At 42.0% G+C, this 19,828-nt stretch overlaps 1 protein-coding gene across 1 annotated transcript in view; it reads left to right on the top strand.

Annotated features, from left to right (window-relative positions):
• The window catches only part of LOC132823042 (short transient receptor potential channel 4-associated protein-like), a 100,066-nt gene that overhangs the window by 18,108 nt on the left and 62,130 nt on the right, over positions 1-19,828 (top strand). Inside the window, exons 4-7 of the mRNA XM_060836603.1 lie at positions 3,962-4,019; positions 11,107-11,162; positions 16,356-16,484; positions 17,678-17,879. Coding sequence (XP_060692586.1) covers positions 3,962-4,019; positions 11,107-11,162; positions 16,356-16,484; positions 17,678-17,879 — 445 coding nt within the window. The remainder of the gene's footprint in view (positions 1-3,961; positions 4,020-11,106; positions 11,163-16,355; positions 16,485-17,677; positions 17,880-19,828) is intronic.

The raw sequence follows: 19,828 nt of genomic DNA, 5'->3' as shown, positions 1-19,828 counted from the left end.
TTCTCCGAACTGATGGTTGTTAGGAAAATATCGGTTTATGTACAGAGGATAGGATTGGGGGAGGGGGTAAGGAGTAAGCAATTGTGGAGAATAGAGCTCAAAGAGAGAACAGTTGAACATAGGAATAGATAATTATCTCGCTTGAAGGTGAATGGCTGTTAATGCCGACTGTTAGTGACTAACAATGGGTTGTGTGTAACAGTAGACTGTGATACAAGGCCTGGTGTGTCAGGTTGGGTTAAGGACGTGGGAGATCTCAAGGCCTAAAGTTGAGCTTGATATCGAGTCCGAAAGACCGCGAGGTCCCTGAGCGGAAAATGAGGTGCAGTTCTTCCAGGTGTGCTGGACTTCGCTGGAGTACTGCAGCAAGCCTGAGAAAGAGATGTTGGTCAGGGAACAAGGTGTGTTGAAGAGGGAGGCAATTGAAAGCTCTTTTTTTTGCAGACAGAACATGGGTGTTCTGCAAAGTGGTCAGCCAGTCTACATTTTGTTTCCCCAATGTAGAGGAGGCTAGGTTATGTGAGATGCTGCTTTTACTAGGTGTGTTTGAATCCTTGGATACTGAGGTGGGGGGAGGTTTTTGTTTCTGATTTACAGCATCTACAGTTTTTCCATTTTTACTAAGAATAAGAATTTCCCTTCCTGAAAACCGAATCATAAACGGTCAAAGTGGAGAAGCTATTGTACTAATTAGCTAGTGAATCTATGCTGACCCTACCACTATCATCTGCTTCTGCACTTGCATTTATCCAAAGTTTTCATTTTATGTGAAAGCTATCTTAGCAAGTTGAACTTTAGTTGCACAATGGTCCAAACAAAGCAAATGTGTGCACCTTGGATGTCTCCTTTCTTAAAATTCCTTTCCAGTGATATTTTCAAAATCTGGAGGTGAGCATACCTGTTGGATGGTGAAAACCTGTTTCTACAAATTAGGAAGTTTAGAATCAGAACTTGTCTCTAATTTTGTTTTTTTTAGAGACAAGTTCATTGAAATTTGGAATGTTCTCAAAAAGCTTGGAGCTTTGGAACTCACTTCTACTAATGCTAATTGGTGCTGAATCAGTTAACAAAAATCAAAACTATTTTATTCAAAAATATCTAAACTAATCGAGGGATTTGGGGTAGGACAGGTCAACAAAGAAGAGTACAACATAAGAAAAGGGCCTTTAGTCCACCACGGCTGTACCAATATATGCCTTTCTAAACTTTTTAAAAAAAACCTTTTGCCTCTATGGGTTCTGTATCCCTGTATTCCCTGCCTATGCATTTTTTTCTGTTAAAATGCGTTTTGTTGCTATTGTATCTGCCTCCACTACTACTACTGGCAGTGCATTGCAGAACTTTACCACCTTCCATTTAAAAGAAAGCTTGCCTCTCAGATCTCCTTTTAAGCTTTGCCCCTTTTACCTTAAACATTTATGTCCCAGTAATTAACATTTCTACCCTGGGAAAAAGGTAGACTATCCCTTCTATCCATGCCTCTTCAAATTTTATAAACTTCTATCAAGTTTTCCCCCTTAGCCTTTGATGTTCAAGTGAAAGCAAACCATGTTTATTCAATCTTTACTCATAGCTAATACCCTCCAAACCAGGAAACATCTTGAGAAACATTCTGATCCCATTTCTGTAGCCTATTCAAAGCCTCCACATTCTTCTTATCCTGTGGCGACCAGAACTGTTCACACCCAAGGAAGTATAGATTGAGCCTGACATCAGTGGTGGGCAGTTCGTTGGAAGGGATCATGATGGACAGAATCTACACTCTTTTGGAAAGGCAAAGACTGATTAGGGATAGACAACATGGCTTTGTGTGGGGGAAATTGTCTCATCATTTGATTTTTTTGAAGAATGAATGAAGAGGATTGGTGAAGTCATAGTGATGGATGCGATATATATGGATTTCAGTAAGGTGTTCAGCGTTCCATATAGGTAGACTAGGTTAGATCACATGGTATAACAGGAGAATTAGCCATTTGGATACAGAACTGGCTTTAAGGTAGAATACTGAGGGTGGTGGAGGGAGACAGATTTTCATGACTGGAGGCCTGTGACCAGCAGTGCATCACAGGATCAGTGTTTTTTGTCATGTATATAAATGATTTGGATGTAAACATAGGAGGTATGGTTAGTAAATTTATGGGTGACATTAAAATTGGTGCTGTAGTGGACAGCCAAGAAGGTCACCCCAGTACAACAAGACATTGATCAGATGGGCTGAGGAGTGGCACATGGAGTTTAATTTAGATAAATGTGAGTTGCTGCATTTTGGAAAAGCAAATCAGGGGTAGGACTTGTACACTTAATGGTAAGGTCTTGGGGAGTGTTGCTGAACAGAGACCTTGGAGTGCAGGTTCATAGTTCTTTGAAAGTGGAGTTTCAGGAAGACAGGATAGTGAAGAAGGCAATTTGGTATGCCCGTCTTTATTGGTCAGTGCATTGAGTATAGGATTAGGTCATGTTGAGGCTGTACAGAACATTGGTTAGGCCACTTTGGAACACTGAGTACAATTCTGGTTCCTCTGCTGTAGGAGGAATATTCTGAAACTTGAAAGGGTTCAGAAAAGATTTACAAAGATGTTACCAGGTTTGGAGGCTTTGAGCTATAGGGAGAGACTAAATAGGTTAGGGCTATTTTCTCTGGAATATTGCAGGCCAAAGAGTGCCCTTATATAGTTTATGGAATCCATGAGGTGCATGGATAGGGTGAATATACAAGGTCTTTTCCCTGGGATAGCAGTCCAAAACTAGAAGGCATAGGTTCAAGGTGAGAGAGGAAAGATTTAAAAGGGACCTCAGGAGCAACTTTTTCACACAGAGGATGGTCCATGTGTGGAATGAGCCAGAGGAACTGGTGGTGGCTGGCACAATTACAACATTTAAAAGGCATCTGGATGGGTATATGAATAGGAGGGCTGAAGGGATGTCTGCCAAATGGGAGTAGATTAACTTAGGATATCTGGTTGGCACAGACGAGTTGGATTGAAGGATCTGTATAGCTGAGTAATATTCCAAATATAGCCGAACTGAAATTGTCCACAACTGCAACGTGATTTATCGCTACTTGTACTCTATACCCTGACTGATGAACTACGTCCTACAGTGCACCACCATATCTATTTGTGGCCATTTCCAGGGAACTTAGACCTGTATGTCTAGATTCCTGTGTCTGTGGTTGTTACTAAGGATTCTGTCATTCACCATGCTTCCCTCCTGCTTCCAATCTTCCAAAATGCTTCACCTGGCATATGTCTGGATTAAACTCCATCTGCCATTTCTCCGCCCAAGTCTCCAGCCAAACTATATACTGCTGTATCCTCTGGAAATCTTTCTCACTTCAGCTCCCCCCAATCTTTGAATTGTCCAACACCTTATTAATCAGGCCATCTAAGTCTCCTCCAAGTAATTTATATATTATAAACAACAGGACGAAAGTGAGGATTGCAGATGCTGGAGGTCATTGAGACTGTCATTCCCAATGAAGGGCTCCTGCCCGAAACTTTGATTTTCCTGCTCCTAAGATGCTGCCTGACCTGCTGTGCTTAAACAACAGGACACCCAGTGCTGATCCCTGTGGAGCACCATTGTTCATAGATCTCCAGCGACAAAACATTTCCCTCCTCAAAGGGTTGTCGAGGCAGGTGATTTTAACTTCTGCTGTATTGACTAGGGCTTACTTCATGCCAGGGGCTTGGGTGGGGGTGAAATTCAGGTGTCTAGCTTTCTCTATGGGTGTGCATTGTTGCCAACAGTTGGAGGCGTGGGCGCTAATTGAATGCAGCAGCTTCTGAGTTGGCTTTTATATCGCGGTTTTAGCTAAGCAACACAAGATTCTGCACAAGTAATGAATATAACCAAGTCTGCCTTAGCCTATATTTGCTAAGTATGTGTTTCCTTCTTAACCAGTGAGTAATTTTTAAGTATCTACATTTTGATATGTCCTTTTTTTTAAACTGCTTTACAGCTTTTAGTTGAAATCCTTATGCGGCCAACACTTGCACCACAGAAAAAGAAGCAGAAAAGTGAGTACAATATTAAGACATTTCATGTGTAACATGTGCTTCACACCTGAACTTTGAAAACTATTTGAATAAGCAGCTGTTGTTGATGACTCCCTAACTCAGGATGTGGGTGCTGCTGGCTGGACCAGAATTTCTAGTCCATCCCTAGTTGTCCTTGAGAAGGTGGTGATCTGCCTCTGCAGCCCATTTGGTGTAGATACTCTCAAAATATAATAGGGAAGAAGTTCAAGAGTTTTGATTCAGCAACACTGAATGAGTCATATATAATTTCCAAGTCTGGATGCTCAGTGGCTTAATGGTGGAATTTGGAGGTGGTGTTCCCATATATTCACTGCAATTTTCCTTCTAGAATGTAGCGGGTCGTGGGTTTGGAAGGTGCTGTCTTAAGATCCTTGATGAAAGTCTGTTATGCAGCTAGATTGCTGCTATTGAATAGTGGTGGATTAAGAATTATGCTTGTAGTTCCAAGCAAGAGGAGTACTTTGTGGTTGGTATCCAGCTGTTTGAGTATTGTTGGAGCTGCACCCATCCTGGTGAGTGTTCCATCACGCGCCTGAGTTGTGCCTTGTAGATGGTGGGCAGGCTTCGGGGAGTCAGGAGACAAGTTAGTCACGGCAAGGTTCCGAACCTGTGACCTGCTTTTGTAGCCACAGTACTTGTAGAACTCATCCAGTTAGTTTCTTGTCAATGATAAGGTGGTAGTGAGAGATTCAGTGATGGTGTTGCAATTGAATGTCAAGTGGAGATGGTTTGATTCTCCCTTGATCTTTGTCTGGTATTTGTGTGGCATGAATATTCCTTGCTGCTTTCATCTAAGTTGGGATAATGTCCAGGTCTTGCTGCATTTGGGCATGGATTGCTTTACACTGAGGAATCGCAAATGCCTGAACATTGTGCAGTCATCACTGAACCTCCGTATTTTTGTCCTTCTCATCATGAAAGGTCTTTGAAGCAGCTGAAGATGTTGGGGCAAGGATACTGCCATAAGGGATTCGTGCAGAGATTCTTGGCGCTGAGATGACTGACCTACTTTGTGCAAGGTGTGACTTGCATATAAAGTAGGAGCAGAAGTGGGCCTTCTGATCCTTCAAGCCCATTCTACCATTCAATATTATTATGAAAGATCATCTAATTCAGTACTGTTTACTGCCCCATGCCTCTTGATCCCTTTAGTCCTAAGAACCATATATAATTCCTTGAAACCAGTCAATGTTTTGACTTCAACCACTTCCTGCGGCAGAGAAATCCATATGCTCACCATTCTCTGGGAGAAGTTTCTCCTAATTCTCCAAAATGGCCAAGCTCTTATCCTTAAATTGTAACCCCTGCTTCAGGATTTCAGGGAACATCTTTCCGGCATTTACTCTGTATTGTCCTTTTAGATTCTTTAGAGGTTTTGGTCAGGTGTAAAGATCAGATACTTTGCATTCTAGTTACTAATATTCTCTTATTTATGTGAAGAGCTCAGCCTAGTGCCAACTTAGTAGGATTCTGATGTTAGTACACAAGTCATACCGCATAGAAACAGGCCTTTTGGCCAACAAGTTGCACTAATCCCATTTATCTAGTCCATAGCCTGCTGTGCCTTGGCATTTTAAATGCTCATCCAGATGCTGCTTAAATGTTGAATACTTGCCCCTACGACTCTTGCTTGCTGGATGTAGATTTGTTTGCTGAGCTGCAAAGTTAATTTCCAGACATCTTGTTACCCTACTAGTAACATCTTCAGTGCGCCTCAGGTGAAACAATGCTGAAAATTCCTGCTTTCTATTTATACGTTTGGGTTTCTTTGGGTTGGTGATGGCATTTTCTGTGGTGAAGTCACTTCCTGTTCCTTTTCTTAGAAGGTGGTAGATGGAGTCTAACTCAACGTGTATTGTTGAGAGTTCCAGTTGGAATGCCATGCTTCTAGGAATTCTTGTGCGTTTCTTTGTTTGGCTTGTCCTAGGATGGATGTGTTGTCCCAGTCGAAGTGGTGTCCTTCCTCATCCGTATGTGAGGATACTAGTGAGAGAAGCTAGTTGGTGTTCATGTATCCTGGTGGCTAGTTTTCTGCCTGTTTGTCCAATGTAGTGTTTGTTGCAGTCCTTGCATGGTATTTATAAATGACATTAGTTTTGCTTGTTGGCTGTATAGGGTCTTTCAAGTTCATTAACTGGTGTTTTAGTGTGTTGGTGGGTTTGTGGGCTACCTGATGCCGAGTACTCTGGCAGTCATTTCCGAGATGTCTTTGATGTAGGGGAGAGTGGCTAGGGTTTCTGGAGGTGTTTTGTCGTCTTGTTTGGGTTTGTTGCTCAGTAAGAACAGAGAAGATGGTGAAAGAGGAGGAGGTATGGCATTGTTGATCAAGGACAGTATTACAGTTGCAGACTCGTCAACTGAGGTAGTATGGGCTGAAGTTAGAAAGAGGAAAGGAGAAGTCACCCTGTTGAAAGTTTCTATAGGCCTCCGAATAGTTCCGGAGATGTAGAGGAAAGGATAGCAAAGATGATTCTCGATAGGAGTGAGAGACACAAGGTAGTTCTCGTGGGGGACTTCACCTTTCCAAATATTGAAAGGGAACACTATAGATGAGTCAGTTTTTATCCAGTGTGTGCAGGAGGGCTTCCTAACACAATATGTAGACAGACCAATAAGGGGCGAAGCCACATTAGATTTGGTACAGGATAATGAGCCCGGCCAAGTGTTAGACTTGGAAGTAGGTGAACACTTTGATAGCGATCACAATTCTGTTATGTTTACTATAGTGATAGAAAGGGATAGGTGTACACCACTGGGCAAGAGTTACAGCTGGGGAAAGGCAATTACGATGCAATTAGGCAAGATTTAGGAAGCATAGGATGGGGAAGGAAACTGCAGGGGATGGGCACATTAGAAGTGTGGAGCTTATTCAAGGAAAAGCTACTGTGTGCCCAAGATAAGTATGCACCTGTCAGGTAGGGAGGAAGCTGTGGAGCGCGGGACCCGTGGTTTACGAAGGAAGTGGAATCTGGTCAAGAGGAAGAAGAAGGCTTATGTTAGGATGAGATATGAAGGCTCAGATAGGGTGCTTGAGGGTTACAAGGTAGCCAGGAAAGACCTAAAGAGAGAGCTCAGAAGAGCTAGGAGGAGACATGAGAAGTTGTTGGCAGATAGGATCAGGGTAAACCCTAAGGCTTTCTGTTGGTATTTAAGGAATAAAAGGATGACGAGTGTAAGATTAGGGCCAATCAAGGATAGTAGTGGGAAGTTGTGTGTGGAGTCAGAGGACATGGGGAAGCACTAAATGAATATTTTTCAACAGTATTCACTCTAAAAAACGACAATGTTGTCGAGGAGAATACTGAGATACAAGCTACTAGACTAGGTGTGATTGAGGTTCGCAAGGAAGAGGTATTAAAAATCCTGCAGTGTGTGAAAATAGATAAGTCCCCTGGGCCAAATGGGATTTATCTAGGATCCTCTGGGAAGCCAGGGAGGAGATTGCCGAGCCTTTGGCATTGATCTTTAAATCGTCATTGTCTACAGGAATAGTGCCAGAAGACTGGTTCCCCTGTTCAAGAAGGGGAGTAGAGACACCCCAGGTAATTATAGACCAGTGAACCTTCCTTCAGTTGTTGGAAAAGGTTATAAGAGATAGGATTTATAATCATGTAGAAAAGAATAATTTGATTAGAGATAGTCAGCATGGTTTTGTGAAGGGTAGTTTGTGCCTCTCAAACCTTTGAGTTCTTTGACAAGGTGACCAAACACATAGATGAGAGTAAACCAGTTGATGTGGTGTATATGGATTCCAGCAAGACGTTTGATAAGGTTCCCCACAATAGGCTACTTTACAAAATGTGGAGGAATGGGATTGTGGGAGATATAGCAGTTTGAATCAGTAATTGGCTTGCTGAAAGAAGACAGAGGGTGGTGCTTGATGGGAAATGTTCATCCTGGAGTCCAGTTACCAGTGGTGTTCATCATTTTTATAAACTACCTGGATAAGGGCGTAGAAGGGTGGGTTAGTAAATTTTCAGATGACACTAAGGTCAGTGAAGTTGTGGATAGTGGCAAAAGATGTTGTCGGTTACAGAGGGACACAGATAAGCTGCAGAGCTGGGCTGAGAAGTGGCAAATGGAGTTTAATGCGGACAAGTGAGAGGTGATTCACTTTGGTCGGAGTAACTGGAATGCAAAGTACTGGGCTAACGGTAAGATTCTTGGTAGTGTAGATGAGCAGAGAGATCTTGGTGTCCAGGTACACAGATCCTTGACAGTTGCCACCCAGGTTGACAGGGTTGTTAAGAAGGCATACAGCGTTTTAGCCTTTATTAATAGAGGGATCGAGTTCCGGAACCAGGAGGTTATGCTGCAGCTGTACAAAGCTCTGGTACGGCCACACTTGGAGTATTGTGTACATTTCTGGTCACCGCATAAGAAGGATGTGGAAGCTTTGGAAAGAGTGCAGAGGAGATTTACTGGTATGGAGGGAAGATCTTACGAGGAAAGGCTGAGGGACTTGAGGCTGTTATCGTTAGAGAGAAGAAGGTTGAGAGGTGACTTAATAGAGACATATAAGGTAATCAGAGGGTTAGATAGGATGGACAAGGAGAGCCTTTTTCCAAGAATGGTGACAGCGAGCACAAAGGGGCATAGCTTTAAATCGAGGGGTAGGACCGATGTCAGAGGTAGTTTCTTTACTCAGTAGTAGTAGTAAGGGTATGGAATGCTTTGCCTGCAACGGTAGTGGATTCGCCAACTTCAAGTGCATTTAAGTCGTCATTGGACAAGCACATGGATGTACATAGAATAGTGTAGGTTAGATGGGCTTCAGATTGGTATGACAGGTCGGTGCAACATCGAGGGCCAAAGGGCCTGTACTGTGTTGTAGTGTTCTGTGTTCTATGACCGTGTTCATTGGGTACCCATTCTTTTTGAATACACAGTATAGATGATTTTTCTCTGCTCTGCGTCGTTCCTTTATACTACAGTGTTGGCTCATTGAAATAATGTTCTGATGCAGCTTTGTTCATGGGTGTTGGGACGATTGCTTCTGTAGTCCAATATTTGGTCCGTATGTAGTGTTTTCCTGTAGACGCTGGTTTGAAGTTCCCCATTGGCTGTTCGCTCTACTGTGATATCTAGGAATGGCAGTTTGTTGTTGTTTTCCTCTTCCTTTAGTGAATTTTATGCCAGTTAAGGGTATTATTGATGGTCTGGAAGGTTTCCTCTGACTTGTTTCGTTTAGTGATGACAAAGGTGTCATCCACGTAGCAGACCCAAAGTTTGGGTTGGATAGTTGGCAGAGCTGTTTGTTCAAGTCTCTGCACTACTGCCTCTGCTCAGAACCCTGATAATCAGAGAAAGTACACAGAGCAGAGAAAAATCACCTATACTGTGCATTCAAAAAGAATGGGTACCCAATGAAGACAGTCGGCTGCCATCCTGAGAAGGACCATTTTATTCCCACTCTCTGAGCACCATGGGCCCTTATCTTACTCAGTAATCTCCTGTGCGACACCTTGTTAAAGACCTTCTTGAAGTTTAGGTAGATAACATCCACTAGCTCCCCTTGGTCTAACCTACATGTTACTACTACAATGAATTCTAGCAGCTTTGTCAGGCATGATCTCCCCTTGCTGACGTTACCCTATTTTATCATACACTTCCAAGTATTCCGAAATCTCATCCTTTACAATGGACTCCTGTTTTAAAAGGGAGTATCATGTTAGCAAATTTCCAGTCCTCTGGGACCCTCCCTGATTCTAGTTATTCCTGAAAGATCACCACTAACTCGTCCAATATCTCTTCAGCTGTCTCCCTTAGAACTTTGGATTGTTGCCCTTGAACTACTTTTGTAATCATGATGTAGGTCCACCCCTATTAGAATTTTGACCAGCAACACAATGAACGAATGATATATTTCAAAGTCAAGGTTGTGTGAGGTAGGAGATGAACTTGCAAGTGGTGATATTCCCATGTATTAGCTGCTGTTGTCCTTTTTAGGTTTCAAAGGTGATATCAGAGGAGCATTGGGGAATTGTTGCAATGCATTCTGTAGATGCTGACACAGTGCACATATTGAAGGTATTAAATGGGGTCCCAACAAATGGGCTGCGTTGTCATGGATGCTTTTGAATGTCTTGTACTATAAGATCTGCACTCATCCAGGCAAGTGAAGAGTATTCCATTACATCCGTGGCTTGTGCTCTGTCCTTGTTCAGCAGGCTTCAGTCAGGTAGTGAGTTGCTTTTTTTAGTTAGTTTTTTGATCACCCCTTGTTGACGGTGGAGGATTTGATGATGGTAATGGAGTTCAATGTGAAGCGCCAATGGTTGGAGTCTCATTTGTTGGATGCAGTCATTGCCTAACATTTACATCATATAAATGTTATTTGGCACTTTTCTTTTGTATCAGTCTCTGAAGCAGAAGGGAAAAACCTGGTCTTCAAATGGCAAGAAATGGAGTTGAAGGTCATCAGCTCAGTCATGATCTCGCTGGCAGAGCAGGCTGATGAGTTTCTCAATCAGTGTTTAAAGCAGTAAAGGGATGCAAGTTGATAAAGGAAAAACTTTCCTTAGTGGAGCACAAGAGCATAACATTAGAGCTGCACTGTTCGGTACTGACATTAAGAAACTTTTTATTTTTGCAAATCCTTCCCCTTACAATTGTGGCTGATGGGGGCAATTGTAAATGTTGAGGGGTGTTGGGTATGGTTGTTAGGAATTTAGAGGATAGCCAGGTAAATAGTGTTGAGGTACTCATTAGCACTCATTACTCATCTAATTAAATGACAACGCAGGCATGAAGTCTGATCTTTAGTTCTAGGTTTTTAAAATTTATAATATTTTGACTTTTATTTCTTTGTGAATGCGGAATTGGGTTAAGGATTGTTGCTTTCCCTTCCCTCCTTTTATTACTATTTTAATGGAGTAGCTATAATGTGTTGCAATTGAATGACTGGTTCGAGCTGTTTAAAAAGGCACAGCCTTCAGTAACAAAAAAGTTAAATGTTTTCCAACTTTTTGATTTTGTAAACTAAAGCATTTTAAAATTGTCAAATGTTAAAAGTTAAACAGAAATTGGGTTTGCTAAATGTACTGGTGTAATTTTTGTCTTGCAGTGAATGAAGACTTGATAAAGGATTGCCTAAGCATATTATACAACACGTGTATTTGTGTAAGTGAGAATTTGGTCAGATTTTGGAATATTCTTCTCTGAATTCAGTCATTCTGGGTTCTTTGACATCACAGAATTGACACATAAATTGTTTAGTGCCGCAGTCTGACGTTAAGGTAAAGTTACCATAGCCCTATTGGACCATAGGGCTGTGCGGTCATTAGAGAGAGAGTAGTTTAACCTGGGAGCTATTAAGTCTCAGATGAGGGGAACTGTTGAGAAGGAGGGTCCTTTGTGATAAAGTCAGCCAGTTACCACAATGGTCTCATTCTGCATTGCAAAACAGCCATCCAGCCAACTGTTAGCTGAACCCACCAATGACAGTTTCTTTCAGTTATTGGTGTTGAATCAGTCGCATTAATCCACCATCAAAAGTACACAGAAATAGAGATGCACTACTTACACCTTCCAGTATTTATTGCATTCTATTTTGAATGCTACCACTCAATTATGAGCTCCAGTTCCTAGCCAACCATTGCATGAAAACTTTTCTTCATGTCACATCTGGATCATTTAGCAATTACTTAACACTATTTATTAACTAATTATATCATCCCTTTCATAATGTGTTCCCCAAACTGTTACATAGCCAGTGTGGTAGTTTTGATGAAGTACCACATTGGTGCTCTAATGAAGAGTCATTGGACTCAGTATTAACTCTGCTTTCTTCCCACAGATGCTGCCAGACCTGAGTTTTGCCAGCAGTTTGTTTTTGTTTGGGGTACTTTTGAAGATGTGGTACAGACACCTAAGATCTAATAACAGCTATCAACAGGCGATATAAAACCATAAGATCCAGAAGCAGAATTAGGACATTTGACGCATCAAGTCTGCTCCACCATTTGATAATGGCTGATCTGTTTCTCAATCCATTCTCCCTTGATCCCCTTATTGACCAAATACTAATCTACCTCTGTCTTAAATGCACTTAATGACTTGGTTTCCGCAGCCTTCTGTGACAATGTTCTACCGATTCACCACATCTTGCTAAAGAAATTCCTCCACATCTCAGTTCTCAAGTGTGGTTCCTTCACTTTCACGCTGTGCCCTTGGGTCCTCATCTCTCCTACTAATGGAAATATCTTTTTCACTTCCACTCCATCCAGGCCTCTCAGTATTCTGTAAGCTTCTTTGAGATCCCCCTCATCCTTCTAAAAGCCATTGAGTAGAGACCCAGCGTCCTCAATGACAACTCATGACAAGCCCTTCATTCAAGGGGATCATTCTTGTAATCTGCTCTGGGACCCTGCCAACATCGCATCCTTCCTTCGAAAAGTGCTCTCAATATTCCAATTGCAGTCTGACCAGAACCTTATACTACCTTAGTAGTATATCTCTGCTCTTGTATTCTACCCCTCCTGAAATGAATGCTAACATTGCATTTGCCTTTCTAACTGCCAATTGAACCTGCATGCTAACATTAGGAGAATGGTAATCTAGGACATTTCTGAAGTCTTTCCCCATTTAGAATATAGTAGACAATAGACAAAAGGTGCAGGAGTAGGCCATTCAGCCCTTCGAGCCTGCACTGCCATTCAATGTGATCATGGCTGATCATTCCTAATCAGTATCCGCTTCCTGCCTTATCTCCATAACCTTTGATTCCACTATCTTTGAGAGCTCTATCCAACTCTTTCTTAAATGAATCCAGAGACTGGGCCTCCACTGCCCTCTGCGGCAGAGCATTCCACACAGCCACCACTCTCTGGGTGAAGAGGTTTCTCCTCATCTCTGTCCTAAATGGTCTACCCCGTATTTTTAAGCTGTGTCCTCTGGTTCGGCACTCACCCATCAGCGGAAACATGTTTCCTGCTTCCAGAGTGTCCAATCCTTTCATAATCTTATATGTCTCAATCCGATCCCCCCTCAGTCTTCTAAACTCAAGGGTATACAAGCCCAGTCGCTTCAGTCTTTCAGTGTAAGGTAATCCCTCCATTCCAGGAATTGACCTCGTGAACCTACGCTGCACTCCCTCAATAGCCAGAATGTCTTTCCTCAAATTTGGAGAGCAGAACTGAACCCAGTACTCCAGGTGTGGTCTCACCATGCCTCTGTACAGCTGTAGAAGCACCCCTTTGCTTCTATGCCAATTCCTCATATGAAGGCCAGCATGCTATTAGCCGCCTTCACTACCTGCTGTACCTGCATGCTTGCCTTCATTGACTGGTGTACAAGAACACCCAGATCTCTCTGTACTGCCCCTTTACCTAAATTAATTCCATTGAGGTAGTAATCTGCCTTCCTGTTCTTGCCATCAAAGTGAATAACCATACATTTATCCACATTAAACTGCATCTGCCATGCATCTGCCCACTCACCTAACTTGTCCAGGTCACCCTGTCATCTCCTAACATCCTCATCACATTTCACCCTGCCACCCAGCTTTGTATCATCAGCAAATTTGCTAATGTTATAGTCTGTGACTCTCTTCTGACCAAAGTGCATAACCTCTCAGTTTCTCTCATTCTGTTCCATCTGCTGCTACTATCCCACTTTCTTACCCTTTCCAATTCCTTCTGTAGCCACACTGCCTCCTGAACGCTACCTGACCCTCCATGATCTTTGCTCAGTTTATAATGTCTCCTGTTCATTCAGATTGTTAATGTATAACGTGAATAGCTGTGGTCCCAAGACTGACCCCGGTGGACTGCCACTAGTCACTGGCTGCCATCCTGAAAAAAGACCCCTTTTTTTAACCCCATTACCTGCTTTCTGTCAGTCAGCTAATCTTCTGTCTGTGCTCCACAACTTGCCTATAAAACCATGGGCTCTTATTGAGCAGTCTGCTGTGCAGCATCTTGTCAAAGGCCTTCTGGAAATCCAAATAGATCATGTCTACTGGCTCTGCTTTTTTTGCCATACTTACTCATTACCACTTGAAAAACTCTTGAGAATTGTCAGACATAACCTCCCCTTGACAAAGCTGTGCTGACTCAGCTCAATTTACTGAGCTCTTCCAAGTACTCCCTAATCTCTGCCTTAATAGACTCTCGAATCTTCGCAATGACTGAGATCAGGCTGACTGGCTTATATTTTCCTATCTCCTCTCTCATGGAATATACAGCAGCACAGCACAGGAACAGGCCCTTCGACTCACCATGTCCTTGCCTACCATGATGCCATTCTAAGCTAATCCCATCTGCCTTCATGTGGTCTGCATCCCTGTAATCTCTGCCTGTTCATGTCTCTGTCTAGATCCACTTAAAATCTCTCAATGCTAGGTTATAATCCAACAGGTTTATTTGGAAGCAGTAGCTTTCGGAGCACTGCTCCTTCAGGTGGTTGTGGAATAGGATCATAAGACACAGCATTTATAGCTATAAATTGTTATGGTCCTACGCTACAACCACCCGAAGAAGGAGCAGTGCTCCGAAAGCTAATGCTCCCATATAAAGCTGTTGAATTTATAACCTGGTGTTGTGATTTTTAACTTTGTTCACCCCAGTCCAACTCTGACTCCTCCATCATAAGTCCACTTAAACATTACTATCGTATCTGCTTCAATCGTCTCTACTTGCAGTGCGTGTCTGGCACCTACTGCCCTTTTTTTTTGAAAAACCGCTTTCCTCATGGATTTTCTTTAAACTTCTCACTTTAAACCTATGCCTAATAATTTTCCTGTCACTGATGTAAGGCGCACCATCCTGATTATCCCTGTTACCCTCCTTGAACAAAGGAGCAACCTTGTCTAGTCTCTAGACTTCTGGGACCTCATCTGTGGCAAAAGAGGTTACGAAGATCTCTGTCAAGGCCTATCCCTTGCCTCCTTCAGTATCCTAAGATATATTGCTCGGGGCCTTGGGGGCTTGTCTTTCAAGACGCCAACTCCGTCACCACCTTAATATTAACATGCCCAGAATATCAGCAAACGCCTCTGAACATACCACAAGCTCATGTCTTTTTCCTTGGTGAATATTGAATGAAGCCTCATTTAAGGGTCTCTCCCATTTCTTCTGGCTCCTTAAATGGGTCTCACCTTTCCCTGGTTACCCTCATGCTTGTAATATATATATAAAATACCTTTTGGATTGTCCTTAATCGTACTTGCCAAGGACATTTCATGGCCTGTTCAAGCCCTCCTCTTTTTAATTTCTTTTTTGCTTTCTTTAGACTCCTTAAGAGCCATGTTTGATTTGTGAACTAAGCCTTGTATACACTTTTTCTTTTTAACTAAATTTACAATATCTCTCGTTATCCAGTGTTCCACAATCTTTGCATTCTTCTCTTTCATGCTCATAAGAGCATCTGGTCCTGAATTCCAATCAGCTGTTTTGTCTTTAAGAATCCCAACATGTCCGACCTGGGTTGACCTTCAAGCAGTTGACCCCCCCCCCAGTCCAATTTGTCCAATTCCTGCCCAGTACTATTGTGATTAGCTTTTACCTGAGAACTAGTCTTATCCTTATCCATAACTATCTTAAGCTAATGGTTTATGATCACCGTTCCCAAAATGCTCCTCCATTGAAACTTTGAGGAATTAGCCCAGCCAGGTGATCAATGTTTCAAGAATCTCTCCTCATTCTGCCCCTCACACTAAGGGAGTTTGTGAATATTGGTGAAATTTGAATTCACCCACTACTACAACCCACACTCTCTCCCTTTTTAAAATGGGGGTTTTAGCCATTAGCCATTTTCCAATCATCTGGGACCTTCACTGACTCCATTGATCATTGAAAGATCATCAATGCCTCTACAATCTCCTCAGCCATCTTCAGAAACCTGGAGCGCAATCCATTTCGTCTGGGTGATGTATCCACCTTCAGAACTTTCAGCTTCCCTAGCATTACACTCACCTGTGCCCCCCTGACTGATTCAAGCTTCTACCCCTCAAACTTCAGGGTGAATTTCCAGTATTTTGTGATTGTTGTTCCTTAGGGATTCCTCGCTTTCAACACCCTAATCAAGTCTGTCTCATAACACATCAAATACAGAATCACAATTTAAAGCTATTGTGGAGCCAGTGGCAGATTCTCCATGAGCTGTCATTTGATTTTGAGAGTAGAGGAAGGTAGTTGAGTTCACAAAGATTGAAAAACAGGTTTTATCAAATGGTATGGTGTGATGTGCAGGTAGTCAAAAAAACAACCTCAGGCTTTAAGGTCAACTACCGTGTATCATTTTGGACTGAGGAGTGCGTGATTTGGGAAGGTATTTGATGGCAAGGGATGATGTAGCAACCTTTTTTATTTTCAGACGGATGGAGTAACAAAGCGCCTCTCAGAACGGAATGACTTTGTGCTGTTCCTCTTCACACTTATGACAAATAAAAAGACCTTTTTGCAAACTGCTACACTTATAGAAGATATCCTGGGAGTGAAAAAGGTCAGTTTGTCCTGCTCAGAGGCTTGTATTTGAAGAGCGCGATAGTACTTCCATAATCTTCCCTCTTGTCACTATGCTGCTCTTCCTTCCTCCATTCTAACATTTTCATTTCTCTATCACACCATACTGTAGAATTTACTCCTAAAACATTTCTATCCGTCTCTTTTTAAGATTCTATTTTTAGACCACTCTTTTTCATCAAAGTTTTAGTCACCCTATGCAATATCTACCCTTCTGACTTGCTTCCAAGTTTTTTCCTGATGCTTCTGATGGAATTTGGATATTTTCTACTTAAAGACTTAATGAATGGCACCCAATGCAGGGTACAAGCTCTGTAAGTTGGAAAGTTGAGCTCACCTATCCTTTCAGCATTTCTTGTCAGTAAGCCTAATGTAGCATTGTGGCACTTTTCCTTTTCTGTGGCCAATTCCGTGATAAACTGAGAACAGTCTGATACTTTTGAACCTGTCTACATTAGGAATTCTGGGGAGACAGATTGCAGAAAAAAGAGAGTCCATCATTCATTTGTGAAAATATCTAGCACAGGCTGAATGTGCTTAGTAGCCTCTTTCTAAACTGCAAGGTGATAAATTAAGAAAATATATTGAGGCCAATTTATCACCTTGCAGTTTAGAAAGAGGCTACTAAGCACATTAAGCCTGTGCTAGATATTTTCACAAGCTTTGCAAAACCTTTCCCAGGCCCTCCACTTTGTTCAGTAAAACAAAGAACAGAGAGTGTTGGAGATTAGGATTAAAAAAAATTGCTAGAGAATGTCAGCAGGTCTGGCAGCATCTGTGGGGAGAAAGCAGAGTTAATGTTTTGAGTCCAGTATCAACAGGATTTTGGTGAGGCACTGGACTCAATGTTAACTGTTTCTCTCTCAAATGCTGCCAGACCTGCTGAGTTTCTACAGCAATTTGTTTTTGTTCCTGCTGTTTCCTCATGGTCTTGCATCCTCTTTGGTTTCCTTTTGTTCACTTTCCTTTCACTTTTCCAATTATGAAAGATAGTCTGATGCAAATGCTTTATTTTTAGCTGATATGTTTAATTTAATGTTGTTGTGATTGGACATGTAAAATAAATTGCAGAGTTCTTTTTTTCCCCTTCAGGGAATCTTTGTGTCTTATAACCTAACATTTTGGGTACAGGAGTACTAGCTGTTAACTTTGGCATCACCTTGTTCCTTCAAGGAGATGATACAACTGGAAGATATCCCAAATCTTGCAAACCTAGTGGCCAGTTTTGATCAACAGCAACTTGCGAATTTCTGCCGAATTCTGTCAGTCACTATCTCTGAGCTGGACACAGGAAATGATGACAAGCATACACTACTTGCCAAAAATGCACAGCAGAAGAAATCTGCAGGCCCGTCACGAGCTGAAATCAACCAAGGTAAGGAAACAGGCTTTCTGGTGCTACCCTCCACTCTCATGTGCATAGTATCTCTTGAATGATGCAATGCGTCAAAAAATTGCATAACCTTTGGTCCTATTTGGCCTAGTTAATGATTAATATGTTTTTGCTCTTTATCTGTCTTTCTCATTTTTAACTGCTTCCCAAATGTTGGAGACAGTGATGAGGTGAAAATGTCACTGGACTCGTAATCTAGCAACCCAGGCTGATGTTCTGGGGACGTGGGTTTGAATCCCATCATGTCAGATGGTGAAATTTTGAATTCTATAAACATCTGGAGTAAAATAACTAACATAATAGCAACCATGTAATCATTATCACTTATTTTAGAAACCTATCTGCTTTAAAGAGGAAATCTGCCATCCTTGCCTGGTCTGCCCTACAAGTAATCAGGAAAGCAATGGAATGTTAGCCCTTAATTCAAAGGGTTGGAGTACAAGAGTAGGGAAGTCTTAGTGTAGCTGTAAAAGGTGCTGGTGAAGCTACATCTGGAGTGTTGAACAGTTTTGGGCCCTTATTGAAGGAAAGATTTATTTCATTGGAGGCAGATCAGAGAAAGTTCACTAGGATGATAGCTGGTAAAGGAGGGATTGTCTAACACAAACAAAGGCTTAACAGGTTGGTACTATACTCATTAGAATTTAGAACAGGAAGTTATTTTGTTAAAACATAGGGTTTATAAGGGGCTTAACAGGGTAAATGCGAGTATGTTTTCTACCTCCTTGAAAGAGTAGGATCAGAGGGTATAGTCTCAATAAAGGGATGTGTCAATTTCAGTGTTGTGGGTACAGAGTCCTTGTGTATAGTGAAGCCTGACATTGATTCTTGAACATCTGAGGAGCGGGAGAATCGACGTTTCGAGTATAAGCCCTTCATCAAGGGCTTATACTTGAAATGTCGATTCTCCTGCTCTGATGCTGCCTGTGTTTTTCTAGCACCTTACACTCTACATTGATTTCCAACATCTGCGGTTCTCACTTTCTCCTAATAGATTCTTGAACAGTAGGGAAAACTAGGGCTACAAGGAAAGGCAGGAAAGTGGACAAGAAGAATGTTGGATCTGCCATGATGCTGTTGAATGAAGGGGCAAGCTTGAGGGGCCAAACCACCTGTTTGTATTTCTTGTGACAATGAGAGTCCAAGTTGACGCTTAACTGTCCTCTGGGCAAATAGGAGTTGACAAATAAATGCTGGCTGAGCCAGTAATGCCTATATCAATGTAAAATCAAAGAAGAAAAAAAACAAAAATGCCCCACTCTTCACTGCTCAAACTGAAATGAAGCAAAATGGAAGACCTCTGAAGGAGTTTGGCTTACTTAACTTTGTTGTGGAATCAGTTTGTGTTTTCCACTAATGCTTTTCATTCTTTGAATGTGAGGATTCATGGCACATTCAGCATCTGCTCACCCCTTGAGAACTTGTTAGTGAGTCACCATCTCTTGAACCAGCTGTTGTGATATAGGGCACCTACAGTGTTATGGACAGTGTTCCAGAATTTTGACCCTGTGATGCTGAAGGAACAGTGATGGAGTTCCAAGTCAGGATGGTGTGATTTGGAGGGAAACTTGCAACTTGAAACTGTTCCCAAGTACCTCAGGCCTTTGTTTTTCCAGGTAGCATAAGTTGATGGTCTGGAAGGTGCTGTTTAGGGAGCCTTGGTGAAATGATGTAGTGCATCTTGTAGGTGGTGTACACTGCCGCTACTGAACATCAGTGGTGGAGGGAGTGCATGTTGCAGTTGATGGATGGAGGGCAGATCATGAGGGCTACTTTATCTTGCAATATTAATGTAACAAGAAAATCTTTCATCTTACTCCTGAACTTTGCTTTGTTGATAGTAGACAGCCTTTATGACAATGGTGAGACATGTCTCAGAATTCCGATTCTTTCATCTATTCTTTTAAATACAGTATTTATATGATTGGTCC

This window comes from Hemiscyllium ocellatum, chromosome 15 (assembly GCF_020745735.1).
Source record: "Hemiscyllium ocellatum isolate sHemOce1 chromosome 15, sHemOce1.pat.X.cur, whole genome shotgun sequence".
NCBI classification, from domain to species: Eukaryota; Metazoa; Chordata; class Chondrichthyes; order Orectolobiformes; family Hemiscylliidae; genus Hemiscyllium; species Hemiscyllium ocellatum.
Note: the sequence above shows the minus strand (reverse complement) of the source record. Positions and strands in the feature narration are given on the sequence as shown.